The 16006-nt window shown below is 29.1% G+C and overlaps 6 protein-coding genes across 10 annotated transcripts; 3 read left to right on the forward strand and 3 right to left on the reverse strand.

Moving 5' to 3' along the window:
- The first annotated feature begins 38 nt into the window (after positions 1-38).
- LOC107070179 (golgin-45) lies at positions 39-2137 on the forward strand. 3 transcript variants are annotated; one of them, XM_015328119.2, is made up of 7 exons: positions 39-240; positions 336-874; positions 950-1149; positions 1236-1364; positions 1448-1673; positions 1768-1909; positions 2005-2137. In XM_015328119.2, the coding sequence occupies exons 1-7, from the start codon at positions 189-191 to the stop codon at positions 2016-2018; spliced, it is 1302 nt and encodes a 433-aa protein (XP_015183605.2). In that variant the 5' UTR covers positions 39-188; the 3' UTR covers positions 2019-2137. The 3 variants fall into 3 exon arrangements, with proteins under 3 accessions (XP_015183605.2, XP_015183603.2, XP_015183606.2); XM_015328117.2 differs by having other exon boundaries at positions 1768-2137; XM_015328120.2 differs by having other exon boundaries at positions 107-240; positions 344-874; positions 1768-2137.
- A 46-nt stretch (positions 2138-2183) lies between these two features.
- Positions 2184-7221, reverse strand: Grp170 (hypoxia up-regulated Grp170 co-chaperone protein). Of its 3 annotated transcripts, none has more exons than XM_015328116.2 (9): positions 7061-7221; positions 6757-6894; positions 5664-6624; positions 5328-5590; positions 5107-5240; positions 4833-5026; positions 4413-4701; positions 3887-4316; positions 2184-3813 (listed from the first exon to the last, which is right to left on the reverse strand). In XM_015328116.2, the coding sequence occupies exons 2-9, from the start codon at positions 6892-6894 to the stop codon at positions 3382-3384; spliced, it is 2841 nt and encodes a 946-aa protein (XP_015183602.1). In that variant the 5' UTR covers positions 7061-7221; the 3' UTR covers positions 2184-3381. The 3 variants fall into 3 exon arrangements, with proteins under 3 accessions (XP_015183602.1, XP_015183600.1, XP_015183601.1); XM_015328114.2 differs by having other exon boundaries at positions 4788-5026; XM_015328115.2 differs by lacking the exon at positions 7061-7221 and adding an exon at positions 6974-6992 and having other exon boundaries at positions 4788-5026.
- Positions 7222-7631: 410 nt separating this feature from the next.
- On the reverse strand, positions 7632-9046 carry LOC107070205 (transmembrane protein 50A). The gene is made up of 4 exons (XM_015328178.2): positions 8856-9046; positions 8607-8713; positions 8318-8478; positions 7632-8254 (listed from the first exon to the last, which is right to left on the reverse strand). Exons 1-4 carry the CDS (start codon positions 8952-8954, stop codon positions 8151-8153), a joined length of 471 nt encoding a protein of 156 aa, XP_015183664.1. The 5' UTR covers positions 8955-9046; the 3' UTR covers positions 7632-8150.
- A 418-nt stretch (positions 9047-9464) lies between these two features.
- On the forward strand, positions 9465-10497 carry LOC107070222 (uncharacterized). The gene is made up of 4 exons (XM_015328212.2): positions 9465-9606; positions 9696-9895; positions 9969-10092; positions 10169-10497. The coding sequence occupies exons 1-4, from the start codon at positions 9532-9534 to the stop codon at positions 10382-10384; spliced, it is 615 nt and encodes a 204-aa protein (XP_015183698.2). The 5' UTR covers positions 9465-9531; the 3' UTR covers positions 10385-10497.
- Positions 10425-11078, reverse strand: Sbat (LSMD1 domain-containing protein Sbat). The gene is made up of 2 exons (XM_015328211.2): positions 10910-11078; positions 10425-10773 (listed from the first exon to the last, which is right to left on the reverse strand). Exons 1-2 carry the CDS (start codon positions 10943-10945, stop codon positions 10531-10533), a joined length of 279 nt encoding a protein of 92 aa, XP_015183697.1. The 5' UTR covers positions 10946-11078; the 3' UTR covers positions 10425-10530.
- Positions 11079-11208: 130 nt separating this feature from the next.
- On the forward strand, positions 11209-15740 carry Vps39 (vacuolar protein sorting 39). Its single transcript, XM_015328210.2, has 11 exons — positions 11209-11552; positions 11697-11867; positions 11932-12187; positions 12261-12493; positions 12575-12819; positions 12921-13352; positions 13420-13737; positions 13800-14226; positions 14307-14414; positions 14493-14817; positions 14891-15740. Exons 1-11 carry the CDS (start codon positions 11483-11485, stop codon positions 14952-14954), a joined length of 2649 nt encoding a protein of 882 aa, XP_015183696.2. The 5' UTR covers positions 11209-11482; the 3' UTR covers positions 14955-15740.
- The last annotated feature ends 266 nt before the right edge of the window (positions 15741-16006 follow it).

Below are 16006 nucleotides of genomic sequence, written 5' to 3' on the forward strand. Positions count from 1 at the left end.
TTCGATAAATCGCATATCTCGATCCTAGCCTCGATTGCGATATTTTTTTAATGAATGAATCATGGGAATGAATACTCAACGAATATATTACGATATAAAAGAATAAAATTTGTGTACAATGTTTAACAGATGATTAGGTTAATTAAGAAGGTTTTATTAATATTTATTAAATTTGTGAATTGATAAATATGGCTGGTGTCGGAGAAAACCGTAAAAGTAGCTGTCAATTGAAATCAAAAGGTTAGAAAGTGGTTTTTAAATGATACATATTTTTGTAGTCTATATGTCTATTTGGCACATTTGACGTTTTAATAATAATTATACAATTGTTGAAGATGTTCAGGTTATGGATTGCATTGGACGTACGCAAGGAGATGGAATGGAAAATGTAGTTACGAATGAACATGAATCTAAACAAACCAAATGTCGTTTAAACGATACTACTATTTATTACCCCAAGAGTTTAAAGTCATCTGTTTTGACACCTCCAGTTATTCCTACTGGTACTATTGTCAATCTTACTCCAAAAAATATTACAGTTCCAAAGGGTAAAAGACAAATTTTAAATTCCTTAAAAACAAAGGAGCCCAAATTTGTACCTTACGAACCATACAAAGCAGCAGTTAATCCTATCGTTCCGCCTGAGAAAAAGAATAAGAAACATTCCAAATGGGATACAAATATTAATGTAGCAGCTACTGATGTTGCTAAATTGAAAATACACGATGCAAATGTCGACAAAGATAGAATCAATGAAAAAGTTGACAAGGAACAATCCAATTGGGATAAGGAAAAGAAAATTTACGAAAATGAAATTAAAAAACTCAAAGAAGAAAATAGTCAATTAGAAAATCAATTAAAATTTCAAGCACAAGTATAATAATAATAAGATATTTTACAGTAATAATTAGTTTTCATTATTTCAATTATATGTTACATTATTATGTAGGTAAATGGCGAATTAAAGAATCTGTTAGTAGCAGCAGTGGGCGAAGATCTGGAAACTAAAGTACACTTGCTTACTGAAGATAAGCTACAACTTGCTCGAGCACTTTTAAATTCTGCTCAACATCTTAATACTCATCAAGAACAAACAGAGTGGTTAGCGGGACAATGCGAAGTTTGGAGAAGTAAATTTTTAGCTAGTAGGTAATTAACATTAGGTCAACAATAATAAGTATCAAAAGAATTATTTGGATAAGAAATATTATTAACGACTAAATGATTTGTAATAGTTTGATGGTAGAGGAACTTGCAAAATGGAAAGCTGCCCTTTGTCAAAGAACAACCGATCTTCAAGAAGCTATCAAAAGATTATTAGAAGAGCGTAAAAGTATACGTGATACGTCTCTTAAAACGTACAGGTATGCTATTTAAATATAAACAATATCTGTTATCGAATATTCCATAACATCTATCTATTCAATATCAATATATTTCGTTTTAGGATTATTAGCATTCTCTTAGAAAATTTTGATCCTGTTCGAGCAGCATCGTACAAACGTCATGCACTACCAAGTACAAATGTTATAGATTTGGCACAAGGCTGTTGTCAATTAGCAGAAATCTTAAAAGTTCAATTATTAAGTGGCATGTTGCATACAATAACGAACAAAGATGTCAATATAACTGGTTTAGAAATGCAAACGTTAGCGGAAAAAAATGCGGAACAAGTTAGTTTTTGTTTTTTTTTTTCAGATAATCTCCAAGAATCAACAAAGGAAAACTATTTTGTTAAAATGAATTTAAAACTGGTTACATTTACAGCTATTAATGAGTCCAAATCTACTTATGTCAGGAAGACAAGATGCTGCTTGTAGCGCGGTAATGGGTGCAGCCGTTGCCATTGGTGGGCAAATTTTTATTCCACGCGAGGCATCTAACATTAGTTGTTGTCCAAATTGCAGTGGTGAGGTCAAACAGATTTGAACAGAATTTTTCTATTAAATCAATTTTCATAGATAATCATCACTTATAAATGATATACAATACTGCCGTATGTAGCTCAACGCGATTGATTTTCCATTACCAAGGCCTATGGTACAACTTTACGAAGATACTTTAATCGATACAACAAATAATTACTAATTGTTAAAGATAGAAAAAAAAAATAAAATTATGAAAAATTTATCATATATTTCTCGTCGTTTCATTCCATTTTTATATATATATATATATATATATTTTTTTTTTTTCACAATTTTATTTGCATAAATTAATAAATATAATCATCAGTATTTGAAACTACATGCATATCCATTAAAATAGTAAACATTTTTTTATAATAAGATATTAAATAACTTTTTTAATATGTTGTTTATACGTCATATTCATTTGTAGTTAAATTATTATTGATAAGCAAAGTTGTTTCAAAATTGTAGGAATTCATTATACGAGTATAACAAATAATACATCCTAACTATAGAGTAATATATTGAAATGTTGATTTTTTGGAAAATATATATAATGCATAGTAACTTTCTAAAATTGATAATAAATTTTTAATCCAGTTTTTGTATTTTCAGTTAAAACATTTTTTTTAAAACATTCTTGTGCCACCATTCATTGAAATACTATTATATTATTGTAGAAGATAAGTTAGGTACAAAATTATTTCTAAAATAATGCATACATGTTATCTCGTATCACAAATTAATACCTTGGAGCATGAACACCTCCCCCTTTCTTCCCTTCTCCCCACTCTCCTCTTTATATATTATATAAATATATACGCACACAAATATCTGTGTGTTTATTCGTATATATGCGATAGAACCAATTAGTTACCTGCATAAGACGATGGCCGGCCCACGCACTCGCACACATCATTAGAACACTTTATTTAACATTTTGTTACAAATCGTTTTATCATATTTGCTTTATAATTACAAAACAAATGCAATAAATTGTTGAACATGCAGCTATTCGTTTGATCTTTTTAAATATATTCAATTTAATAATTTAAATATTATTAAAAAATTATTTAATATAATAATTTGATAATTATTAAATTGATGAATTGAGAAAAAAAGATAAATGAATTAGCTCTAAAGCCAGCTTAGGACTTGGCACTTGATAACAAATGTTCGGTAATAGTGTAATGTCTTTTTGTGCTTGACAGTGCTGCATTTGATTACGCATCATAGTAATATAACGAATTAATTACCATCATTTTTTTATGAATTCATATAAATAATTAAATGATGGAAAATATTTTCGAATTATATGAAATAATTTCTATAGATGCCGCAGTAAATATTCGTATTTGATTTGTTAAATACATTCGTAAAATTGTCCTACACAGTGGTGATTCGCCTAAGTTGCTGATCGATATGTGCTCGATCATTAATGAAACGTCACACATTGAAAATAAATTATATTTTAAAGTTCTTGATGTTTTTCATCTTCTTCATTTTGTTCATTATTCGTTTTCGAATGATCATTCTCTGGTAAATTTAATGTATCCTCCGTTGCATCTGTCGTATTTGTTTTCACAATATTTTCTAATTTTTTATCTCCTACCTCTTCTATATTTTCCTGATTAGATTGTTCTGACTGAGTATCAGGATCAGTATTAGGAACCGATGTCGATTCTACATTCGGCAATTGCGTTCCATTTGTTGCTTGATCAGTTTTATTTTCCGTATTATTCGTTGTTTCTGGTTTTGGTCTCCAAATTTTAGCTTTATTTACAAGATATTTAACTTCTCTATCAAGTAGTGCCATTTTGTTTGCAATATCACGAACTTTATATTTTATCGGTTCGTATAAAGGTGTTTCAGCAAACGATTTAACGATTGTATCATGATATTCCTAGATGAATGAAATAATTACATTACATAAATTCGTAAAATATAAATATAGATATTATTGCGATGACACATACCTTTGTTTCGTTGATAACTTTTTCCAATGTTTCAATTTCTACTTGTGTAAACATATCATTACTTTGACTTATATTACGCATATTTCGCAAAAACATTGAACTTCCATTTAACATAGACACCAATCCTTTCAACACTTCTGGCCGTTCTTTATGTTCAAAAACTCTTTCGTATACGTCACTTGTCAACTTTTGTAATTTCATTAATTTTTCCTCATATATTTCTGCGGTTGCATCAAATCCATCTTCATATAACCATTCTGAAATTTCTGCGCAAGCTTTTAATATTTTCTCCGCTTCTCCAGACGTTGCTGCAGCTATATACAATTCCGTTTCTAATTTTTGTTGTGCATCAATCACAAATGCTTCAAGATTATTTAAAGCTGTTTCACGTCGTGTTTTTTCTCGATCATGTTGATCAAGATGATGGATTCTGTCAAAATAAATACAAATATAAATGTGTGGATACAAATAATATATTTTATTATTATTAAATTATGGAATTATTAGTGATTTGAATGATACTTACTTCTCAGCCGATTCAGAAAATTTCTTCTCATCCAATGTCTTTGAACCTAATATAATTTCTTCGGCTTTAATTGGTTCTTTAATCGTTACAATAACAGGTTTCTTTTCCTTCTCAGATTTCTCTGTCTTATTTCCTGCCTTGCCTTCATTCAATTTGGTCTGATTTTTACTCTGAGATTTGTCTTCACTTTCTTTCTGAGGATCTGGATATTCAGGCTCTTCGTGCACTGGCTTAATATTTTCTTTTGGTGGTTCTTCGGTATTTTCATCTTTTTCCTTATTATCTGAACCTGTAGTGTAGTATGTAGGTAAATATGGGAAACTTAAGTTTTTGAATGTTTTTATCATCATTTTTTGCAAAGTCCTTAACACAGACCTGCAAATAATTTACTAATAGTTGAACCAAGCATTGAAAATGTACCCTCTTCTTCCTCAGTGGTGCTTCCTGTTTTTTCTGACACCAATTCTATATTTATTAAATTAAGTAAACCGCTGTCATCCAAGTTAAAATGAGCTTTTATCCCTTTACTTTCGGCTCCTTCTTTAGAATGCTTTTCTAAAGCTTCAGCCACACCTGTCAATTTTATAGTTGATAAATTCAAATTTCCAATGGCACTGTAAATACAAATTTTTCCTTTAATAATATGCATTATAATTAAATGACGATTAATTCAGAACAACAACAATGTACTTACTCTATTTCATTAACAGGCAAATGATCTAGTTCTGCATAGTTTACGTGAAATTCGAAATCTTCATTGTGTTTGTTAAATGTAATTATCTTTTTTTGCGGATAAGCATTCATCTTATTAAAAAGAGTTCTTCTAACCTGTAGACAATGTATGTGTAATATTATGATTTAATTTTAATATTCATGATTGAGCATAGAAATGGCATGCAAATGAATAATTGTTACCTGTTTTATTTTGCCATCTGCATTTCTATCAAATACAATTTGAATAGGAAATATAACAGCATCTTTTGTTATAAACTTTTTGACTTTAAAACCTTGACTAAGATCTGCCGCTTTATAAACAGCACCTAATGCAGCAGATTCATCGGTATTCATGTTTTTGGATAAATCTGTTTTGACGTATTCCATCAATTTTTCTTGAATTTTTGGCATACGTGTACCAGCTCCCACCAATATTACTTGAGATATTACATCCATCGTTAAAGCTAGAATAACATTAATTAATAAATTTGGATGTATTTGTTAGTCAAAGTTCTCTCATGTATTTAGAAAATTTACCTGAAGTTTCTAGGGCAATTTTGACAGGATTTGAGACACGTTCAAATAAATCGGAGCAAATACTTTCGAAAGTTTCTCTGGTAACTTGTAATCGAAAATCATAATCATCTATCAGACCTTCGATTTGAGCATAATGATCAGCATTGGCGCTAAGCACATTTTTAACACGTCCAGCCTCTTTAAAGAGTTTTGCCATTGCTCTTGGACTATTGAACACGGAATTAGGAGTTTTATTTAAAGCATCAAACTCTTTAGCCAAATAGTTTTGTAATCTGATTTGCATTTCTAATCCTCCAAGGGTGCGATCGTATCCTACACCCAATATGTTAACATGTGGATTAGTTTCGACAAATCCTTTTTCCTTCGTCTTAACATTTTGATAACTGACTACGGTTGCCGTTGTACTGCTAGCACCCATATCATAAAACATTACATATTGCACAGAGTCATTAATTTCTTTTCTACGAAATATACCATAATTCAATGCAACTGCGGTATAATCATTGATAAGTTGCAATACTTTGATTTTCGCAAGTTCAGCTGCTTGCAACAGAGCTCTTCTTTCAGCTTGATTGAAATATCCTGGTACAGTGATCACCGCTTCATTAACTTTTTGTCCAGCTGAAAATTCTGCAAATTCTTTTCCTTTATGAAGTATCTGTGCGAGTAATTCCTCTGGTGTATGGGTGATATTTTCATAAATTTTAAATGCTATTGTTTGACGTTCATCATCAGCTATAATATCATGATAAGGAAATCTCTTGGAATAAAGTTTAACCATTGGATTATCTATAGATTTTCCTAGAAGATCTAATATGTAAGAGAAAGTGCTTTGTGGAAATCTAAGTCCTACAACTTGCGCATCTTCGCCAAATGTCCGTTCTCCATCTCGAAATGCTATTGTAGCTGGAGTTTTTCTTTTTGACTCCTTATTCAAAGCTATTTCCATAGGTACACCTGGCTACAAAAACATTTTGGAATAATTTTATTATTCAATTTCAACACACACACACACACACACACACATATATATATATATAAAAGCTTAATTATTAATATTATAATTATTAACAATTAAATAAATTTTACGTACAGAAACTATTGCAACTTTCATCCATTCGCTACCAATGTCAATGCTCATGACAGCTATTTCTTCACTTTGACCGATTAAAGCAGCGATTACGGCTACAAATAGCGTTATCGCTGACATTTTAACACACGTGGTTTCCATCTATTTAATATAAAAACGAAACAATTATTAAATAATTATTTTCAACGGTACCGACACACACGAACACGAGGAAAATTACTTTGCTATTAAATGTGGTTATGACTACCGGCAGGCTTTAACAGTTATCCCAACTAGAAATATTACGTATCAAAACTTATTACTTTACCTTTCACTTCTTTTATTCCGAAAATTTCATATAAAAAAGAATAAATGTTATTTTTATATCATTAGGAACGCACAAATATTGTTAACATTACAATGCTAGTTAACAACAAACGTTTTGAACTATCAAAAAACAGAACTCACTCACGACTTTCGTGATATCTCTATGAACCATGTGTTTGTGTGGCATAATATCATTGGTTGCGGATTCTTTAAAGGTGATATTTTATTGGGCCGCGTTGGCAAATCAAAATTGATTAGGACTGACAAAAAATGACGTTTAATCAGATATACAATATAAAATGTTAAGCAATCGCGAACGAATTATCGTATTTTTTTCTCTTATTATTTTGTAATTATTGCAATATTTATTGCATATCAAAACGATGAAAATAAGGAAAAAGAAATAGATGATTATATATATATATTGTTTATGTAAAATAAAATTAAAATTAATAAAATCTTTGTTAAAATAAGCAAATATTCGAAAAGAATTCCAAACAAATTAATAGATATTAATATATAAAATTCAGAAAAGACTGGACAGAATGGATAAAAAATATCTTTCACAACACTGAAAGTAATTATATCTTATGTTTCACAAGTATATATAATACACTTCTTATATTATTAAAACGATTACAAAAATCTATCAGAATATTTCTTTACACGTAATTATTAGTAACTTCATAGATATAAGGAAATTACTACTACTGTATGTACTTTAATGTAATTATTTATAAATAGAGATTATTAACATTTTTATATTCACTTAAATATCATATGAAGCATTAAGATCATCGCATCCACATTTAAATCATTTTTACAATATCTTTGGATTGCAATTTTCAAGGTATGAGTTATTAATAGTATTATTACCATACACATCTACATGTAAGTTTTATGCAAGATCAAAAACCAAATAATCCTTTATCCTTGCACTTGTATGATCAGCTGAATATTTGAGATTTCCATCGATCCAAATAAAGTTGAAATATTTATAATGTGCTAGCACATTTTGAAAATCATAATATATTAATAATTAAAAGCAATCCTTTGTGAAACTTTTGTATAGGTTTACCAAAATGTCTCCGTTAATACTGATCTTCAGTTCGGCCAAACTTAAATGTCATAGATCCCAAAAATATAAATACATTTTGTAAAAATAATCCTATTCCGGGCCAGTAATGCTGAGCACCTAAAATGTCATTTTTTTTTTTTTTTTAGATACTATTATAAATTTGTTTCTATCATTACTTACTTAGAGCTACAAAGTCTGCAAATAAGATCCAACAGGCTGCAATAACTGCTGCAAAGCCTATGACAAAGCCCACGAATAACCAACTTCTGGCTCCTCTGACTCCTAAGCGCCCACCATTATAATCATCTCCCCTTATTTGAGCGTTTGATACTGAGTTGACCCTGTATTTAAAATAATTTATTTTTAATAACAAATTTAGTTTAAATTTGGACAATAATTGTTTGCATGTATTACTTTATAAAAATAGATCTATTGTTTCATTAGTCTTAATCAATTACATGAAACTTACATAAATAGAGATAATGTACCAAATACTCCACAGACATGATATGCGGTTACCATCTCTGCGGGATATTTTGCATGAGCATCTATTATAATCCACCATCCTGCAAAAAACTGTAACAATGTTTCATGAATAATAAATGGATAATCAATGCTACATGAATTGGTATTATACGATTGAAAATATATATATGACGTCTAATTAAAAAAAGAAAAAATTATATTTTTAGTAATAATTAAAAATGATTAATATTACCAATGTGCTAGCCAATATCGATACTAATGCATTTCGTTTTTCAACTCCTTCAAACCACATGCACGTTGGAATTTGTACATTTTCTAGGCAGGACGTCATTTTTGTTAATTCTTGTTTACTCGACGTAAAAGTTTACTCTGAGAAGCGATAACTAACCTAAAATGACATGTCAACAAGGACTAAAAATAATAACCAAAAATGTTACTAACTTGAAACAACAAATAATGAAGAAGAGAAATCTAATACCTGATTTAACGATTTGTAGCGGTACGACCGATGGTCGCGCCATCTAAGTTACTAGAAGGCTAGGGAACCACGCTAGCAAGTGTGGTCACCAGACGAGTACAGTCTGTGCGTAACCGTTGAGAAGTGTACAAGAAAGAAAAGCAAGTCGCATCCGTTAAATAAAAATCATAAAACAAAATTCAGTCTAATATTATCTTTACTATAGAGAAACCCTCTACAGATTCTTTTAAATACACTCCACCTATTTTTACTGCATTATTTGAAATCAATTCCAGGGAACAAACTGTTTAGAAATTCCTAGCCGGTGGTAGGCTTGTATTTAAATCACTGGAAGAACGAACTTCATTGTTTTCAATAGTTTTCCTATAGGTACATAACCTTAAATTTCATAAAATTTTGATAGACAAACATTATTTATAAGTCGATAAAAATGAATATAAATTCAACAAAAAATGCATTGCGTTCAATTTGTAAATTATTGTTCAGGAAAACATCACCCGTTGTGGTATAGATTATTTATTTTCTAATTGAATTGTAATGATTAACAATTAAATATTTAGTATTTTAATATTATCAATACTTTTATATATTTAGTGCTTGACTCCATTATTTACCAATGACTCGTCACAGAATGATGCAGAAATTACAAAAGAAAATAAATTAAAATTACCGGATGTACAAACTATGACATATAGTTATATGGTAAAACAGTCAACTTTAAAAGCAATTAACAATGCTTCTGAACTTTTAACTATTACATTTTTAGCAATAGAAAGTACCAGTCAAGAGTACAGGTGAATATAATTATAGATCACATAATGTTAAATAATTAATATGCATTAATAATATTTACAAGTTTTCTTTCAGGACATCATTAACAAAGTTAATAAACCTTCATAAAGAGTCTATAAATAGTGACATCATTGATTTGCATGAAGACGCAATGGTTCAAATTAGAGATGAAATGCAAAAAAAACAAGATATGCTTATGGTAAGAGCTTGAAATTTATTTAATAATTACTTTGCACTTAATATTAATTAATTGTTATCGTTTTTTTTTCTCCTAGCAACTTGTTAGTTTTATGGATTCTGTACGTAAAATGGCAGATTCAGCTACAGAAATATGTTATACATATGGAATGGATAATTTATGTTCTAGCCTTAGTCAAAGGATAGACGATGCAATTAAAAATATGGACAAAGAAATATATAATAATAAAAAATTAGAACAAGAATTCAACTATGTACAACAGCAATATATAATTAATGCTGATAAAGATTGAAAAATATAAACAATTAGGAGTGTTCCTATCGAAAGAGAAATTATATTAAAATATTTTTTTTATTTAAGATAAATTGTATATAAAGTGGAAGATATAGAAATAATGAAATATGATTTTACTGTATTATTTATCCTTAAAAGAAATATTCAAACATCTAAATGGATTGTCACAATATGTCGACCAGGTACCATTACCAATCCAAGTGCTCTTGCTTCTGTAAGATCTTCGGATAAAAATTCTATACATGATCCCAAAATTACATTAGCATCGCGATCAGTGCAAAGAAATGCACCCGTCAGTACTCTACCATCAGTCATTTTAATTCGCAAATGTCGATTCAACCATCCTCTTAATTTTTGTTTTGCAGGTGACTCCTCACAATTGAAAGTCTATAATTATATACAAAAAATTAGTCAAAAGTACATCCTTTGTAAATAATAAAATATTATAAACGTTGTGGTTATGATATATACAAATTTATGTAATATATAAATTATTCATTTATTTATTTATATAATTAATTACCTCTCCGTTTCCATGAACGTACTCTTCTTTTGACATATTTATTTGATAGTTTATTCTTTCTTTCGCGTTATAATTGTCTTTTTACAAAACTGTAATATTACAAAATATTAGATACTGTTTACTTCATCAGTGTAGCCAAATTAAAAGATTGATAGTTATTTTAGAGTAATATATTTTATCTTGGCCAAAAGAAACTATAATATGTCAAAACATTGAAAGGCATGTATTCATGATTAAATCGAAGTCACACTTTCCAAACAATGCGTTTGTACCTATCTTCAGTGTGAAAAATGAGCAACTTGATTGGTTTCTTTTCGAAGTGGTTAGAAGTGACTTCTGAATTTAATTGTAATCTTGTTTCATTTTGTTACTGTATTTAAATGAAAACAATTGTTTTATCGAAAATACATTGTTTAATTTAACATGTGCAATTTATTTGGATGCAATATTATTGTGTATAATGATGTGCGTGTAAGATAGTTGACTGACATACTACCACTGACACAGTAAAAGTACATACATTCTAAAGAATTTTTAAATAAACATTTTATATATCTTTATTATACAATTAAAATGCATGAAGCATATAAAAAGACACCTATATTAAATATAACAGTGCAAATAGAGTCTATGTTTGCATATGGTATGTAAAAACTAACCTTATCATAACATACAATGACAATTTATTTATTGTTTCTCATATATTTTTCATATAGCTTAAATACCCGCATATATATTGTTTAAATTTGATCTGAACATTGCATGATTTTAATATTTTATATTTCAGATGACAATTTATTGATTGGTACAAGAGAAGGACAAATTTTTATGTACAATGTTCCTTCTAAATTGGATGAAACTCATAAGTTAGAATTATTACGCCATAGTAAAAATTTTAAAAAGCGCATCACTCAAATAGCTGTTGTAGCGGAATATAATTTATTAATTTTACTTTCAGGTAATACTGCATTGATTTTAAATCGTTCTAACTATGTTATCAAATAATTAATCTCTTTGTACAGATGGCATAGTTTCTATTCATGATCTCAATTCGTTGAATTTCCAATTAATTTGTCAGTTGCAAAAAACAAAGGGAGCAACGTTGTTCGCTTTAGATGTGAAGAAAGAAGAAAGTTCAACGAATGAAAAAAATACTGTTGTACGCTTATGCGTTGTTGTTAAACGTAAATTGCAACTGTATCATTGGAAAGGCAAAAAATTTGAGGAGTGTGATAATTTTGAATTAACAGTACCAGACATACCACGTGAATTATCATGGTATTATTATTTATTATCCCTTAACATATTACCAAATACCTATTGAAATTATTTAAATGTATTTTATATGCAGGTGTGGAGAAATTCTAATATTAGGATTTCGTGGTTTATCCTATACTATTTTGGAATTAAATGGAAAAGCTAAGGAACTGTTTCCTACCGGGAAATCACCAGAGCCCAGTGTTACTAAATTATCAGATAATTCTTTCGTATTAGGAAAAGATTTATGTTCTATTGTCATGGATACTAAAGGAGATTTGAAGCAGCATAATCCTATTAAATGGTCAGATACTCCAAGTGCCATAGGTACAAATTTGTATTTGATATGAACAATGAGTTAAAGAAGGAAAGAGTATTATTTAATTATTTACAATTTTTTCTTTTTAGCTTGGGATGACCCTTACTTACTTGGTATTGTACATGACAGATTAGAAGTATATACTTTGGAAGGTTGCTTACACATTCAAACGATCAAGGATTTAAATAAAGCTAGACTTATATGTAGATGTAGGCAAGGCAAAGTCTTTGTAGCATCTATGAGTAGTGTATGGTGTGTGAGGGCTGTTGATGTAACTCAACAGATTAGAACTTTACTGGAACAAAATCAATTTCAATTAGCATTGAAATTAACAGTATGTGCAAATCTTCTATTCATTGTATTCTAAATGTCTTTTTTTTTTAATTAAATTTAAAAAGTAGTACATTACTTAAATATATATTTATATTTTTGTAGAGTTTATCAGATATAATAGAAGAAGAAAAGGCCAAACAAACATACAAAATACAAACTCTATATGCGCATCACTTGTTTTATGAAAAAAAATTTCAAGAAGCTATGAATTTATTTTTGGAACTTAGAACTGATCCTTACGAAGTGATAAGATTATTTCCTGACTTAGTAACGCCATCGAGTAATAGTCACGAGGTCAGCACTTCAGCAACGAACTTACCAAAACTTCCAAACCATGATTTAGAAAAAGGTTTATGTGCATTAATAATGTTTCTAACAGATGTTAGACACAAATTATTAAGCGACACAAAAACAAAAGATAAGGATAATCATAAAGATAAAAATGTAATGGAAAGTGAAAAAAATCTGACTCCCGTAGCTACTGAGCAATTGTTAAAAATAATTGATACTACTCTACTGAAATGTTATTTACAGGTAAAAAGTAAACATAATTTGTTTAGAATTTTTTTCAAATCCTATACAAAATTTTATGATTTTACAGACGAACGATGCATTGGTAGCGTCTTTACTAAGATTAAATCATTGTCATTTGGCAGAAGCTGAAAAGACATTACTTATATATCAGAAGTATCCAGAACTTATTATATTATATCAAACAAAAGGACAACATAGAAAGGCTTTAGAGCTATTAGAAAAGCATGCCAAAGAAAACGATTCTAGTTTAAAGGGAACTGAAAGAACTATCCAATATTTACAGCATCTTGGCAAAGATCATATGGATTTAATTCTTAAATTCGCAGGTTGGGTTTTAGAAGAGGATCCTGAACAAGGACTTAGAATATTTATGGAAGATATACAAGTACGTTACTGTGTATTACTTATTTAGTATATTTTTTACTGATACTTCTTGTCTATTTTTAGGAGGTCGAGCAATTGCCCAGACCAAAGGTGTTGGATTATCTGCTACGTTGTCACAAAGATTTGGTTATAACATACTTGGAACATGTGGTGCATATATGGGAAGATACAAATCCATTATTTCACAATGTTTTAATACATCAATATAAGGAAAAAAGTCTAATTTCTATGAATGAAAATGCAACACCGGCAGAAAAAGAAATATCCCATCATACAAGACAGAAATTACAACAATTTTTGGAGAAATCCGTGTACTATACACCAGAGACAATATTGGTGCATTTCCCGTTTGACTGTTTATTCGAAGAACGTGCAATTATTTTAGGAAGACTTGGCCGTCATCAACAAGCTATATCAATATATATTAATCTTTTGAATAATGTACAAGGTGCAATAGAATATAGCAATAACGTATATGAAAGATGTCAAAGTGAGTACACACATGGATTCTTATTTAAAAGAATATTCTTTTCATTTAGCTGAAAATAATAATTATCAAATTTTGCAAAGGTGAAGAGAAAGCGGATAAACAAAAAAAATCTGATGGAGCAGACGAGGTTTATGTAATGCTTATTAATCAACTATTAAAACCTGACAATGCAGGAGCTCTAATGGCCGGTATGTTATTTATTGATAATTTATTATTTAATATATAATAATTAAAATATATATTGTTATGTTTTCATTATATTACAGGTTGTAATACAAATGTACAACGTAGTGCACAACCGGATCCAGAAATGGCATTGCATTTACTCGAAGAACATGCTTCAAAAATAAATCCATTAAAAGTTTTAGAAATTCTACCGGATACAGTCCCGATTGGTAGAATAAAACGTTTTTTAGAAGTTAGTCTTCAAAATAATTTAAATACAAGACGTAAGACTCAAGTTTTAAAAGGCTTACTTTATGCGGAACATTTGCAAGTACAAGAACAACGTATGCATTATGAGTCACAGAGTGTTCTTATGACAGAATTTAATATATGCCCTGCATGTAAAAAACGATTCGGCAATCAAAGGTTTGTATTATTTTGTATTTTCTACAGTCGAAATGTATGAATCTAAGAAGATATTATCTATTCTTTTTTATAGTGCATTCGCAAGATATCCCAACGGAGATATCGTGCATTATTCGTGTCAAGATCGTAAAGGATGAACAAATATTGTAGCGAAATTATTACAGATAATATACGTATGTGTATATATATATATATTTATATAGATATAAAAATGCTCTTTTCTTTTTATCAAGTAAAAAGGCCGCTAATGTTTTATTTTTTGTTTTCAAAATATTAATAACTATTAAATACCAAATGATGTATTAATAATATGCTGTATGATATTGTGTAAGTTTCCAATTGATAAAAAAGAGAGAGAGAGAGACACAGAGAGATGAATAATTAATACTTTCAAGAACTACTTAATATTTTGTATTTATTTGGAAACATGTTTTTTCTATAATTACTATAATAAAAATGATAGATGTTGATTTATATTTTCCATGATCATAAAAAAAAAAAAAAATTGGAAAAATTAAATCAACAAAGAATATATAGAAGATGGGGCGTGCCCGATCCAGAATGTGTTATAAACAGGGCCGATGATGTCATAGACGATGGCTTGTATTCCTACGCCTGCACGGCAAGCATGCAGGTACATACAAGTACCGATGCATCTACCGGTCTGAATGCATGTTACCGGTTTCCGATTTTTGTAGACGTACATTGAAATGTAATTTAATAATTATTACAGAAATTCAATCCTCCTTCCTGAGAGAACAGATTGAACCATTACAAGTACCGTTATCTTACTTTAATAACAACATCTAAACTTAATATGTTTAATTTTAACAGAATTCATGTGTAACCAAAATTTATATTTATGTAACGTGAGTAATGAAAAGTAACGTGTTTTATTTATGATTAAAAGATAGATACAATTATCTTCATTGTTTCAATATAAACCTACGATGTATGTAGAAGATAGATATCAAATTAGTAATTACGCCAATTATATATAAGTAAGCTTTTGTTGCTAGTAGCATTATACTGAATGCAATCGAACACACCTTACTATTTTGAATTGAAAATAATATTATGTATTATATATATATATATATGTTATTGTTTACAAAGAAAAGTGTCATATAAAATAGCTTATTTATACTAGCATTTATTCGACCTTTCGATATATTTATCGTAAGACAAA

Source organism: Polistes dominula, unplaced genomic scaffold (genome assembly GCF_049000335.1).
Source record: "Polistes dominula isolate Pdom_NZ unplaced genomic scaffold, Pdom_raw_medaka contig_15, whole genome shotgun sequence".
Taxonomy (NCBI): Eukaryota; Metazoa; Arthropoda; class Insecta; order Hymenoptera; family Vespidae; genus Polistes; species Polistes dominula.

Bases quoted from the DNA above. Each gene is read 5' to 3' on its own strand.
- LOC107070205 (XM_015328178.2), bottom strand. From the start codon at position 8,954: ATGACGTCCTGCCTAGAAAATGTACAAATTCCAACGTGCATGTGGTTT. The intron at 8,714-8,855 runs GTAATATTAATC...ACATTGTTACAG, and splicing joins CGATATTGGCTAGCACATTG to TTTTTTGCAGGATGGTGGAT. The intron at 8,479-8,606 runs GTAAGTTTCATG...TTTTAAATACAG, and splicing joins GGTACATTATCTCTATTTAT to GGTCAACTCAGTATCAAACG.
- LOC107070222 (XM_015328212.2), top strand. From the start codon at position 9,532: ATGAATATAAATTCAACAAAAAATGCATTGCGTTCAATTTGTAAATTA. The intron at 9,607-9,695 runs GTATAGATTATT...TTATATATTTAG, and splicing joins GGAAAACATCACCCGTTGTG to TGCTTGACTCCATTATTTAC. The intron at 9,896-9,968 runs GTGAATATAATT...GTTTTCTTTCAG, and splicing joins AGTACCAGTCAAGAGTACAG to GACATCATTAACAAAGTTAA.
- Sbat (XM_015328211.2), bottom strand. From the start codon at position 10,945: ATGTCAAAAGAAGAGTACGTTCATGGAAACGGAGAG. The intron at 10,774-10,909 runs GTAATTAATTAT...ATATAATTATAG, and splicing joins ACGTTCATGGAAACGGAGAG to ACTTTCAATTGTGAGGAGTC.
- Vps39 (XM_015328210.2), top strand. From the start codon at position 11,483: ATGCATGAAGCATATAAAAAGACACCTATATTAAATATAACAGTGCAA. The intron at 11,868-11,931 runs GTAATACTGCAT...CTCTTTGTACAG, and splicing joins TTTATTAATTTTACTTTCAG to ATGGCATAGTTTCTATTCAT. The intron at 14,227-14,306 runs GTGAGTACACAC...AATTTTGCAAAG, and splicing joins CGTATATGAAAGATGTCAAA to GTGAAGAGAAAGCGGATAAA.
- LOC107070179 (XM_015328117.2), top strand. From the start codon at position 189: ATGGCTGGTGTCGGAGAAAACCGTAAAAGTAGCTGTCAATTGAAATCA. The intron at 241-335 runs GTTAGAAAGTGG...CAATTGTTGAAG, and splicing joins CTGTCAATTGAAATCAAAAG to ATGTTCAGGTTATGGATTGC. The intron at 1,365-1,447 runs GTATGCTATTTA...ATTTCGTTTTAG, and splicing joins ACGTCTCTTAAAACGTACAG to GATTATTAGCATTCTCTTAG.
- Grp170 (XM_015328114.2), bottom strand. From the start codon at position 6,894: ATGGAAACCACGTGTGTTAAAATGTCAGCGATAACGCTATTTGTAGCC. The intron at 6,625-6,756 runs GTACGTAAAATT...ATGTTTTTGTAG, and splicing joins TGAAAGTTGCAATAGTTTCT to CCAGGTGTACCTATGGAAAT. The intron at 5,027-5,106 runs GTAAGTACATTG...TTGTATTTACAG, and splicing joins TTGCCTGTTAATGAAATAGA to TGCCATTGGAAATTTGAATT.